General features: G+C 46.8%; 1 protein-coding gene across 4 annotated transcripts in view; it reads left to right on the top strand.

The window, feature by feature from the left end:
• SEPTIN5 (septin 5) overlaps nt 1–13,941 on the top strand; it is a 109,044-nt gene that overhangs the window by 77,899 nt on the left and 17,204 nt on the right. For all 4 annotated transcript variants that reach the window (XM_069756456.1, XM_069756448.1, XM_069756430.1 and 1 more), the window contains one exon: nt 9,282–9,417. In XM_069756456.1, coding sequence (XP_069612557.1) covers nt 9,282–9,417 — 136 coding nt within the window. The remainder of the gene's footprint in view (nt 1–9,281; nt 9,418–13,941) is intronic.

The raw sequence follows: 13,941 nt of genomic DNA, 5'->3' as shown, positions 1-13,941 counted from the left end.
CATGAGAGATGGCGCAGGAGAACTGAAGGTGGGGCTATCCAACAATCCCACCAGCTTCAGAATGCCTTGAGCAGGCTCTGAAGCAATGTTTCTCAACTTCAGTCCTCAAGAGCCACCAACAGGTCTTTTTTTCAGGATTTCCTTAGTACTACACAGGTGATAATTGCATCACCTGCTCAAGCATTACTTCCATCAGCTATGCAGTAGTAAGGAAATCCTGAAAACATGACCTGTTGGTGGGTCTTGAGGACTGGAGTTGAGAAACATTGCTCTAAAGTATAGAGCCTTGCAAGCGGTGTGAGCTCCTTGCCTTGGAAACTGGCCACTCAGATTGCAGAGTGGTGGCCAGTAACCTAAGCAGTGGACGCTAGAGAATTACAATTCCCTCTGTTCTTGAGAATAGAGGGGATTTTCTCCATCGTCTCATTGGGGGACACAGGACTGTGGTGTATGCTACTGCCGCCAGGAGGCTGACACTAAGTAGGTATAAAAAAAAGTTAGCTCCTCCTCCATAGTATACACCTTGCCACTGGCCCTGACAGCTCCAGTTTATGCTTAGTGTCCGTAGGAGGCACATCTCTGGGTTTTCCCAGATGCTTTTTTTTTTTTTTTTCTCTTTCTCTGAAGATAAGACAGGGGCGATGGACCCTTTTGAAGGGGTCCGATCTCCCCAAACCAACAACGGGCGAGCACGTGGAGTGTCGCCTCCACGTATCCTCTCCCGCGACGTGGGATTTTTTTGCCGGACTAGAACCTGACCACCCTGAGGTAACGGAACCCTAGGTTGTGCAGGCATTCATTCCTTGTCCGTGCACCCTCCACTTCATCACCAATGCACGGCTACGGTGTTTAAAGGAGGCAGACGGTTCCCTCTCCTCGCCTTCTGAAGCGTGTAAGGAGTTAGGGTGCCTTTTTTATATATGTATATATATTTATATGTGGATTTTTTTGGTCTAACCTCATCCGCTGTCAGAGGGCTGCACAGGGGGCTCCTGCTTCATCGCGCGTTCTGCTGGTACTGCACAGGTGGCGACTATTATCCGGCGCTGTGCTGGTTTCCAGCGTTATTCCGCACAAGCAAAACTTCAGCAGGGGCATGGGCGGAAGTCCCGCCCCTTTTTTCGGCGGTTTCCTGTTCTCTAGGCAGCCTGAGGCATTATGGATCTTGTAGTCTGAGCATGGGCGGAAGTCCCGCCCCTTTTTCGGCGGCTTCCGGTTTTCTGTACGGCCTGTGGCATTATGGGTCTTGTAGTCTGGGGGAAGTCCCACCTCCATCGGCGGCGGTTTACTTCCGGTTTCGAGCACCCAGCTTTCCCGGGAGAGCAGGGGAAGGAGTGAAATCTAGTTCCCTGCTTCGGCCTAAACCAGGTCCATGCGTGGTAACTCCTCCCACTTTTTCAAGCATCCGCCCTGTAATTTAGTATATATGTGTGTTTGCACAGGAAACATGGTTCAGTGTTTGAGAGCATACGGGGACACAGGACTGGGGTAAGTGCTACTTCCCTCAGCCTGACAACAGTATTTGTTCTAGACCTAGTAGCTCATAAGGAGATACGGAGCATAGCGGCTTTAGAGTCATCATGTCTAGAAACCCTAAGACTCACTCAGTTCTGTATTCCTCATGCATTACCTGTCGGTCTGCTTTTCCGCATGCGCAAAGTAGCCATCTCTGTGAGGCTTGTGATTCCGAGCGCGTGCAGGAGCCCCCGTCTGCTACCCTGCCTGTTACCCCACCGGCTATCCTGCCGGGTGTGCCTGTACCTGGGTCGGCAGTGTCTCCCCCTGAGTGGGTCATATCATTAACGCAGTCTATGGCGTCTTTAACAAAGGCGGTTGAGTCCCTTCAAGCCCCTGTCAGGGACATTCATCCGCCTGTTTTGGAAAGATCCTCCGATTTTCAGGATCCTCCGGCCTGCAGGGGCCGTACTCCCTCTAGGCAGACACAGGGGAAACGATCCCACACAGCGTCTCCCGGTCCGTCAGGTGCATCAGCATCTTTGAATCCCGTCTCTCGATCTCTCTCTCCTGCGGAATTGAGTGAACACGGTTCGGACTATGACTCAGAGGGGTCTTTTGATTTAGAAGCTCCTGGTTATCAGGAATCTGTTGACAGTCTTATTGAGGCCGTTAACCAGACTTTGGGAGTAGAGGATGTGGCCACCTTACCTTCTGGTCATAAGGTGTCCTTTAAGAAATTCACGCAACCTCATAGGGTGTTTTCTACTCATCCTGAGTTTGAGGATCTAGTCCAATGTCACATGGAGCGACCAGATAAGCGTTTCTTAGGCCAGAAGGCCCTAGGTGCAAGGTATCCTTTCGCTCCAGAGCTTTGTAAAAAGTGGGCAGAATCGCCTTCAGTGGATCCTCCCGTGTCCCGTTTGGCCTTTAGTACGTTGCTGTCTCTTCCTAATGGGTCGTCTATTAAGGATCCGACTGATCGGCTCCTAGAGAGTCTAGCTCGGTCTCTGTTTGAGGCTTCAGGGTCAGCCCTCGCGCCGTCTTTTGCGGCCACATGGGTTGCCAAAGCTATGATAGCTTGGTCAGAGTCCGTAACTAAGGCTCTTCAGGATAAGGGGTTTCCTGTAGAGGTGATAGAGATGTCAAATCAGATATCTTTAGCAGGAAATTATCTGATTAATGCATCCTTGGATGCGGCAAATTGTTCAGCATTGGCTGCGGCAAATGCTATTGCTATCAGAAGGGCCCTATGGCTAAGAAATTGGCGGGCGGACTCTACTTCAAAAAAGTCCCTTACATCCCTCCCTTATCAAGGTGTCCGTCTTTTTGGCGAAAAACTGGATCAGCTTATATCTGATACCACGGGAGGTAAAAGTAATTTCCTTCCTCAACAAAAGGTTAAGCAACCTTTTCGTCACCAATTTCAAGCAAGATTTAAATCCTTTCGTAACTCCCGGTGGTCTGCGGCACCAAGCGCAGGTCCCCCAAGTCGGCCTGTCCTAGACAGGGAGCACCAGGTCTCCTATAGGGCCAATCCATTGGCAAGAATGCAGTATCAACCATCAAGATCTAGGGGATCTAAATATCCTCGATCTTCGGCTAAATGACTGGAGGCAGCCTCTCGTCGCTTTCAACAGGGTAGGCGGTCGCCTACTACTGTTCCATCAGTCCTGGCTGTCAGTTGTTCAAGACAGATAGGTAAGAGACCTGGTGGTTTCAGGGTACAAAATAGAGTTTTCCTACCTCCCTCCAGGCCGGTTTTTTCCATCCAGTCTTCCCAGTTCAAAAACCCGTCTAAGAGCTTTATTCAGAGCAGTCGAGTCTCTTCAGTCCAACGGGGTCATTGTCCCTGTTCCAAAGGAAGAAAGGTTCAAAGGGTTTTATTCAAATCTGTTTACGGTTCCCAAAAAGAATGGGACCGTGAGACCCATTCTGGACCTAAAGTGTCTAAACAAATTCATCAGCACTCGTCGCTTCCGTATGGAATCTCTCCGCTCGGTCATTGCGGCTATGGAAAGGGGAGAATTCCTGGCTTCCATAGATATTTAAGACGCCTATCTGCACGTTCCTATATTTCCTCCTCATCAAAAATTTCTACGGTTTTCCATAGGCGAGCGACACTTCCAATTCACTGCATTACCTTTCGGGCTCGCCACTGCTCCCAGGGTGTTCACGAAGGTGATGGCAACAGTGGTGTCAATCCTGCACTCTCGAGGCATAGTCATTCTGCCTTACTTAGACGATCTCTTAGTCAAAGGACCAACTTTTCAGGCATGCAGGGACAACGTCAACATCTCTTTGGACACCCTAGCTTGTCTAGGGTGGCTGGTCAATTTAAAGAAGTCATCTCTAGTACCATCTCGGAAGATCTCTTTTTTAGGGATGATCTTCGACACCTCTCGGGGGCTAACTATTTTACCCCAAGACAAGGTGCTTTGTCTCCGGCAGGAGGTAAAAATTCTTCGGCAGCCGAGTTTCCATTCAATCCGGTTCTGCATGAAGGTCTTGGGCAGGATGGTAGCAGCTATAGAGGCGGTTCCATTCGCCCAATTCCATCTTCGTCCACTCCAACAGGCACTTCTGTCAGCCTGGGACAGGAGTCCTTTGTCTCTCAACCTCAGGTGTCGTCTGTCTCCTGGGGTCAGGCAATCCCTGATATGGTGGATGAAGAGTTCATCCCTACTTCAGGGGAAAGCCTTTCCTCCAGTTCATTGGCTGGTAGTCACTACGGACGCCAGCCTTCTCGGTTGGGGAGCAGTGTTTCTCCAGCACACGGCTCAGGGTCGTTGGTCCCCAAGGGAATCAACCCTTCCAATCAATCTGTTGGAGATAAGGGCAATTTGGCTGGCCTTGCAGCACTTTCACCATCTTCTGGCGGGTCGCCCGGTGCGGATCCAATCGGACAATGCCACGGCCGTGGCCTACGTAAATCATCAGGGGGGCACTCGCAGCAGATCAGCCATGCGCGAGGTAGGACAAGTCCTCCGCTGGGCCGAGAACAATCACTCTGTGATCTCGGCAGTTTACATCCCGGGCAAGGAGAACTGGGCAGCGGACTTTCTGAGCCGACAGGGTCTTGCGCCCGGGGAATGGTCTCTTCACCCCGATGTTTTTCGGCAGATATGTCTACGCTGGGAAATCCCGGACGTGGATCTAATGGCCACCGGGTCGAATACCAAAGTACCCAGGTTCGTTGCACGGTTTCGAGATCCAGGAGCAATTGCTGTAGACGCACTAGTCCTATCTTGGAACCAATTTCGTCTTCCATATCTGTTTCCCCCTCTGGCGCTGCTTCCAAAGGTCGTCAGGAAGATCAAGTTAGAGGGAGTTCCGGCAATTCTAGTCGCCCCAGATTGGCCTCGGAGGTCATGGTACGCAGACCTAGTTCAGCTGATCGTCGGGGTTCCTTGGCAGCTACCAATGCAGCCAGATCTTCTGTCGCAGGGGCCGATATTCCACCAGAACTTAGAGGCCCTGCGTTTGACGGCTTGGCCGTTGAATCTTGGATTCTGACCCAGGCCGGTTTTTCTCAGAAAGTAGCCTCAACTATGGTTAATGCTCGAAAGACAGCTTCAGCACGCATTTACCACCACACCTGGAAAGTCTTTCTCTCATGGTGCAGGAAGAAGGGTCTTCCTCCTCTTCGGTTTTCTATTCCTAATGTCCTAGCTTTTCTCCAATTTGGTCTAGACTCAGGTCTCGCTCCAAGTACCCTTAGGAGGCAAATATCCGCCTTATCGGTTCTTTTCCAGCGCAGGATCGCTACCAATCTGCAAGTAAAAACTTTTTTGCAGGGAGTCTCTCATATAGTCCCTCCTTACAAAGCTCCGATAGAAGCTTGGGACCTTAATTTGGTCTTGAGTGCTCTTCAGGAACCTCCATTTGAACCCCTCCAAGATGTTCCTTTAAGGCAGTGTTCCCCAACTCCAGTCCTCAAGGCCCACCAACAGATCATGTTTTCAGGTTTTCCTTTGTTTTGCACAGGTAATGCAATTATCACCTGGGCAATACTAAGGAAATCCTGAAAACATGACCTGTTGGTGGGCCTTGAGGACTGGAGTTGGGGACCCCTGCTTTAAGGTACCTTTCTTGGAAGGTTTTGTTTCTGGCAGCTATAACATCCATTAGGCGGGTATCGGAATTAGCGGCCTTGTCCTGTCAGGCGCCGTTTCTACAATTTCATCAGGATAAGGTGGTGCTGAGACCAGCACCTTCCTTTCTGCCAAAAGTAGTCTCATTCCACATTAATGAGGACATTGTCTTGCCTTCTTTTTGTCCTGCGCCTACACACCGGGTGGAAAAAGCTCTCCATACTCTAGATTTGGTGAGAGCTCTGAGAAGATACGTTTCCCGGACCGCTTCTTTTCGAAAGACGGATGTTCTGTTCGTTCTTCCTGCGGGTCATAAAAAGGGACTCGCAGCCTCTAGATCGACCTTAGCCAGATGGATAAGAACCACTATTCAGGAGGCCTACCGTATCAAGGGTGCAGCCATCCCGGCTGGGATCAGGGCACACTCTACTCGGGCGGTAGGGGCTTCCTGGGCGCTTCGGCACCAAGCTTCAGCAGAGCAGGTTTGCAAAGCGGCCACTTGGTCCAGCCTACACACTTTCTCTAAACATTATAATATCCACACTCAGGCCTCTGCTGATGCAAGTTTGGGAAGGAAAATTCTTCAGGCTGCGGTATCACACCTATAGGCGGTAAGTGCCTAGGGGTTTTCTTCCAGTGAGTCTTCTTCCCACCCTGGGACTGCTTTGGGACATCCCACAGTCCTGTGTCCCCCAATGAGACCATGGAGAAACAGGGATTTTTGTGTTACTCACCGTAAAATCCTTTTCTCCGAGTCGTTCATTGGGGGACACAGCTCCCTCCCTATTCATTTTATTTGTCTATGGGGTTGTTCAGACTGTAGTATTATTCTAGACATGTTGTCTTTGCTCTAATGCTGTTTTGTTTTCTCTATCTCCTACTGCTTGTGCACCAAACTGGAGCTGTCAGGGCCAGTGGCAAGGTGTATACTATGGAGGAGGAGCTAACTTTTTTTTTTATACCTACTTAGTGTCAGCCTCCTGGCGGCAGTAGCATACACCACAGTCCTGTGTCCCCCAATGAACGACTCGGAGAAAAGGATTTTACGGTGAGTAACACAAAAATCCCTGTTTTAATAACAAGTAAATTGCAAAGTTGCCTTTTTTTTACATCCACTTTGCAATTTTAACCACATAAGAACTTGGGACGACGCTTTCAATTCCTTTACAAATTACAGTTAAATGCAGGGCTGGATATAGGATTTTTATAGTAGAAGAGGTTTTATGGCTTTTGACATAGACACACTTAGATAGTCCACAGATACTTGCACAAACACCCATACTATGACACCATTAACACACATATCTGGTTATATACTGTGTATTTGTCACTGTGGGTGTGCATGAGTGTAAGTATGATTGTTCTATATGAGGAGCTTTAACTTGCATACTGAATGTATCATGTACACAGCCGAAAGTCAGGTAAGTGGCAGCCAGTTGTGTGTGTGGTGGCCTTAAATACATGGCATGTTAGAAGAAACAGGAATTACAGCCACTATATTTAGAAGCCATAACAAAAAAAAGAACAATTCTGCTTTTATTTCAGCTGTTTGATGTATGAATAGTAAAGCATTATGTCTATGAACAAAGCTCTGATTACAGCGGTGATGGCTGCACTTCCTCTCCTTCTCAGACACAGATTTTTCACAATGTGCTAAAAAGCCTTTGTCTGCTGCCAAAAACAATCAAAACATCTTCACATGTCGTGTGTGTGATCCTACTTCTTTTAATCATTTAAAGCACCACTGTCTTATATCCTGTTCCACCTGTAATTGCTTCTAATACCATCAACGATCATGGGCCCAATTCATCAAAGCTTCCACCCCAGAATTCTGTCATAAAAGCTTTTGAAAAGTCACAAAATTTAGGTGCAACTTACAGTTGTGCCAAAAGTTTGAAACTTTTGGTGTTTTCAGAACAGCTTTTCCCAGCGCCAGCTGAATGGGAGGAACTAAAGCAGGGCTGGACCCCACAGCTCATCTTAAAGGGAATCTGTCACCCCAAAATCTTATATGAGCTGCGGCCATCGGCATCAGGGTCTTATCTACAGCATTCTGTAATGCTGTAGATAAGCCCCCGATGTAACCTGAGAGAGAAGAAAAACAAGTTAGATTATACTCACCCAGAGGCGGTCCCGATGTGGTCTGGTCCGATGGGCGTCACAGTCTGGGTCCAGCGCCTCCCATCTTCATACGATGACATCCTCTTCTTGCCGCGGCTGCGGCGCATGCGTACTTTGTCTGCCCTGTTGAGGGCAGAGCAAAGTACTGCAGTGCGCAGGCGTCAGAAAAGGTCAGAGAGGCCCGGCGCCTGCGCACTGCAGTACTTTGCTCTGCCCTCAACAGGGCAGACAAAGTACGCCTGCGCCAGTGCCACGGCAAGAAGACAAGAAGAGGACGTGATCTTATGAAGATAGGAGGCGCTGGACCAGACTGCGACACCCTTCGGACCTGGACCGCAGCGGGACCACCCCTGGGTGAGTATAATATAACCTATATTTCTCATCTTTCAGGTTACATCGGGGGCTTATCTACAGCATTACAGAATGCTGTAGATAAGCCCCTGATGCCGATGGCCGCAGCTCGTATACGATTTTGGGGGTGACAGATTCCCTTTAATTCATGACAAACTCTGGCATTCCTTACGTTCCCTACTTCAGAAATCTCACTCCAGTATCTGACTGGATATCAGACGTTCCAGATTCATGAAGAGGCGTGCAGATGTTCATGAATCAGAAGTCTTGATGAATCGGACCCTTTGAGTAGAAAAGTATTGGAAGGAGTTCATGCCTACAGATAAGTGTGATAAAATACATTAGCCTGGCATGGCCAATAACAGGGAATAATAGATTTGTTTAAAGTATTCAGCACATGCAGATAAGATGTAGTGCAGTTATGATGTCCTTTAGGTCCAAGTAGTATTGATCTCATTCACACTCCTATGTTTTCTTCAATGTCCTTGGATACACCAATGTGAAGAGCTGCAATACCTGCACTCATGTAGAGACCAAAGACAGCATACAGATTCCCAACACCCAGCAAGATTATAAGATGTGTGGGATATTCCAGTGTTCCTCTTCCAATGGTGTACTTAATTCTATGCTCTATATGTCCTACTGGGGGTCTCTAAGTGGGAGTAACAGGACAGAAGCTGAGAGCAATGATCAGGTCTTATCACCACACGATTACAGATTTAAGAAAAAAAAACATTTACCAGTGGCTAAACATTTCTGACATCCAGAATACAACATAAACAATATGAAAGTTGTCATACTAAAAGGCAGCTTTAAAACACAAAAACAAAGCTACAGAATCTGAGGAATCTGCTGCAGAGACAGTGAGGGCACCAGGCCTCAGATCTTTCTTAGATATTGGGACTATAAAAGTTTCACATCACTAATCTAATCCAATTAAGGATTCATTCTTTGAGCTCAGTTTGTTTGTTTATTTAAATGTCCATTTATTATGCCATGTCTGTTTGTTTGTGTATATATTTGGGTTTCTTTAAAAACTTTGTTATACCATGCCTCAGGAAAATACCTAAGAAGTCTCGAAAGTTTGCATGTGTAACATCATTTATTTTATTTTTATTAGCCATATCCATATCCATATCCATTTATTAGCCATATTATCATAACTACAAGAATATCTTGTTTTTCCCTATGAGAACAGTCTTTTTTCAACTGACTAACACAATACCAAACCCTTTTCTTCTTTCTTCCATCTGCTCACAGTAGAGAACCAGGCACACTGTGACTTTGTAAAGCTACGGAATATGTTGATTCGGACTCATATGCATGACCTCAAGGATGTTACGTGTGACGTACATTATGAGAACTACAGAGCCCAGTGTATCCAGCAGATGACAAGGTAAAATAATAAAATAGGCGCTCTCAGGAGTTACATGGAACGTTCATTCTATACAAATCTAACTGCTCGTTTTTAGCTGGACTTAAATGGGCATTGAATCTGAAATACAAGTTGTCATACATTTTTACGATAGTATTTTATATAGTCAAACGGGAAAAGAAACAGTTAATTGATAATTTTCCAGGTACTAGTACTTAACATGGGTTGTCTAGGCATGTACCTTTGGGATAGGTCATCAATATCAAGTGGTGGGGGTCTGACACCAGGCACCCACACGGATCAGCTGTCATAAGCCGATCAGTGTGGGAGTCACGTGGCAGATCTTCACCAATCTGATATTGATGACCTGTCCTCAATACTAGATGACCTGACAACTCCTTTAAGAGTCGCTCACATCTGCGTATATAAATTAGCTGAGATTCTCAGCCAGAAAAGCTGTTGAGTGACAGGCGAGTGTCGTGTTTTTTTCCTCACCTAGCATCTGTATGATGGTGGTACGACATGCGTATGCAAGTTGTATGCAATTTGTTTTCAATAGCAGCTTTTGCATACAGTAATTCTGTGACTTCAATCTAGTTTTCGAACTAATAAAACAATCTTACATACAGATATAGATAGATACTGTAGATAGGTGATAGTAAGAAATATGGCAGTGAGATACATAATTAGTGCAGTGCTTGTGTAGTTTACTGTACTTAGCTAATAAATGTATTGTATTTAGCTAATAAATAAATAAAAGAAAAAAAAATGGTGTGGGATCCCCCTTATTTTTAATGTACAGCTGAGGGAAAGCAGACAGCTGGGGCTGGTGTTATTATTCTGGGAAGAGGCCAATATCCATGAAGCTTCCCAGGCTATTAATATCAGCTTACAGCTGTCTGCGTAGCCGTTACTGGTTATTAGAAAAGGGGGACCCCTCAAAAAAATGACATGGATCCCCCTATTTTTAATAACCAGCAAAGGCTAAGTAGACAGCTGCAGGCTGATAATAATAGGCTGAGAAAGGGCCATGGATATTGCCCCCCTCCTAGACTAATAACACCAGTTATTGCCGTCTCAGAAATGACGTATCCATTAGATGCACCAATTCTGGCGCTTAGCCTCTGGTCTTCCCGCTTGCCCTGGTTTTGGTGTTCACATCAGCTCTATAGTGTTCGCTGACATGAAGCCCAAGGGACAATAATGGAGAGATGTCAATCAGACACCCCCTTTACTAACTTCTTAGTCAAAAGCAATAAACACACACACACACACAAAGGTCCTTTAATTGTAATCACTCCTTGACCCTCCAAAGGGGTCCTCCATATATCCATCCCGTGTCCCATGACGATCCCCGACTCTGCTACATCCGGATGCAGTTTCTGAGCGGTGACATTAGTAATGTGATTTCTCAGCATGGCAGCTGGAACACAATGACGGTAGTGTGTAAATCCGGCTTCTGTGATGCGCGCTGATGTCAGTAGTTCATAGTCGATGAAGTGCAGTAACTTTACTGACGTCACCGCTCACAGCATGAGCAATATTTCGTGCTGCGAGCGGTGATGTCAGTAAGTTTACTGCAGACGCCTCTCCATTATCAACCCCTAGGCTTGAAGTCAGGGGACATCACACAGCTGACATTTTTTTGGACCCCCTTTTAACCAGTAAAGGCTGTGCAGACAGCTGTAGGCTGAGAAACTTCATTGATATTAACGTCTTCCCAGAACAATAACACTAGCCCCCAGCTGTCTGCTTTGCCTAAGCTGGGAATCTATAATATAACGCTTGGAGCGTCACTCTGTCCGAAGCCTTTATAGACTGCGCAAGCGCACACCGCGATCTCCACCGGAGAGGCAGGGACCGCCAGGAGGGTAAGTATGAGCTATATTCACCTGTCCCCCGTTCCAGCGCTGCGTGCGGCTCCGTCTCCCGGGTCCTCTGCTGTGACGTTCACAGTTCAGACGGCACGATGACGCACTTAATGCGCGCCGGCGCCGCCCTCTGACTGACCAGTCACAGCCAGAGGACCCGGAAGATGGCGGCGCGCAGCGGTGGAACGGGGGACAGGTGAATATAGCAAGTGCTGGGGGGCCTGAGCTAGCGGTGATACCGGTACCTGACCCCCACAGCGCGCCGGTGTCCCCGCCTGCTCAGGCCCCCCAGCACTCGGCGCCCAGCGACGATAGGTGAGTATGGCATTTTTTTTTTTATATATATATATCGCAGCAGCATACGGGGCATATACAATGGAGCATCTTATGGGGGCCATCAACCATAATGGAGCAGTGTACGGGGGCATATAATTATGAAGCATCTTATGGGGCCATAAACCATAATGGAGCAGTGTACGGGGGCATACACACTGGAGCGTCTTAGGGGGCCATAAACCATAATGGAGCAGTGTACGAGGGCATACACACTGGAGCGTCTTAGGGGGCCATAAACCTTTATGGAGCAGTGTATGGGGGCATACACACTGGAGCGTCTTATGGGGGCCATAAACCTTTGTGGAGCAGTGTACGGGGGCATACACACTGGAGTGTCTTATGGGGGCCATAAACCTTTATGGAGCAGTGTACGGGGGCATACACTATGGAGTGTCTTATGGGGGCCATAAACCATAATGGAGCAGTGTACGGGGGCATATACTATGGAGCATCTTATGGGGGCCATCAACCATAATGGAGCAGCGTATGGGGCATATGGATGGGAGAAGCAAATTAAAGAATGGTGGCGCAGGATGGGAGCAGCACATGACAGAACGGGGGCACAGGATGGGAGCAGCACATGACAGAACGGGCGCAGGATGGGAGCAGCACATGGCAGAACAGGTGCACAGGATGGGAGCAGCACATGACAGGATGGGGGCGCAGGATGGGAGCAGCAAATGACAGAATGGAGGCGCAGGATGGGTGCAACACATGACAGAATGGGGGCGCAAGATGGGTGCAACACATGGCAGGATGGGTGCAGCACATGACAGGATGGGGACGCAGGATGGAGCAGCACATGTCAGAATGGGGGTGCAGGATGGGAGCAGCACATGTCAGAATGGGGACGCAGGATGGGTGCAGCACATGACAGGATGGGGACGCAGGATGGAGCAGCTCATGACAGGATGGGGACGCAGGATGGAGCAGCACATACCAGGATGGAGACCATATACCAATATAAATGCTCGCCACCCGGGTGTAGAACGGGTTCAATAGCTAGTTAAATATAAGGGGGATCCCATGTCATTTTTTTTTTCATTTAATTTTATATTTAATAGCTAAATACATGTACAGTAAACTACCTGAGCACTTTTATTCTGACTGTTCGCGCTGTGAATTTACTGTACGTGGCTTATGAGAAATTGGAGGGCATATGCATGGTCCGTGTGCAGTGCAATTTGTTTTGTTTTTTTTTCTGGCATACATTTACTTGCATTGGTGAGTATCTGCCGTTTCACGCAGCTATACGTAGCATTCTGCAATTATTTTTCTTGCCCCATTTGCAGATGAGCAAAAACTCGCAGATGAACACTGTCTGATTTAATTACATTGGTGTGAGTGCAATGCAATTTTTTTTGCTCACATTGCACTTGCCGATTTTATACGCAGATGTGAGCGAACCCTATTTTTTAACGGAACAGGGTTACTTGACAGATTTATAATAGTATAATGCATAAACAAAATATTTTATAGCCTTTGATGAATTGAGAGGCTATAAGAATATTGCCAAAGTCCCCTGCCATCTAATGTTGCATCTTCCATCAATTTCCTCTTGGCCTCATGGATGGTTTTGTGGCCTCAAATTATGCATTACTGGATTATTGAGGGCTTATTATAAGCTAAATATTTCTGAAAAAGCCAACTTGTATTTTAGACTTGGTGAGATCTAAATCACTTATTGTATTAAGCATCTTTGTGACTTACATAGAATAACCCATAAACTTATCCCGGGATAAGTTTGTTCCGTAAAGTCTGCTGAATGTTCCCTTTACTCCCTTTAAAGTCTGTAGTCGCTCTGCTTTGGTGTTTCTTGATGTGGTCACACAGTATATGCTAAGAACACTGCCGGGGCAGAAGATACATGCACTTACTGTTGGGTAGTTGTCTTGAATAGTGACGGTGTTTGAATACGACGTGAAAATAACTTATCAAACTTTGCAACTTTGAAAAATTATCTCTAATGCAAAATATAAAAAATAAATCTGTAAGACTGAATATTGTAAAATACTGAGTCACACCCACCCCTGATTGAATAGCTTATTCTAAGGGAAAGTCATAAATCTTTAACTCCCCAAAACATCTTTAATTACACTATTGCCCGGGGTAGAGCTGCTTTAGCTGTACACTCATCAGTGAATTTCCCTTATTTATTTTACACACTTTTATAGCACCATTAATTTCCATAGCATTTTACACATCTCATCATTTCTGTCCCCATTGGGGCTCACAATCTAAATTCACTATCAGTATTTATTTGTTAGTGTGGGAGGAAACCGGAGAACCCGGAGGAAACCCACGCAAACACGGGGAGAACAAGTCCATGCAGATATTG

Source organism: Ranitomeya imitator, chromosome 1 (assembly GCF_032444005.1).
Source record: "Ranitomeya imitator isolate aRanImi1 chromosome 1, aRanImi1.pri, whole genome shotgun sequence".
NCBI classification, from domain to species: domain Eukaryota; kingdom Metazoa; phylum Chordata; class Amphibia; order Anura; family Dendrobatidae; genus Ranitomeya; species Ranitomeya imitator.
The sequence above is the reverse complement of the archived record's forward strand: the minus strand, read 5'-3'. Positions and strand labels throughout refer to the sequence as shown.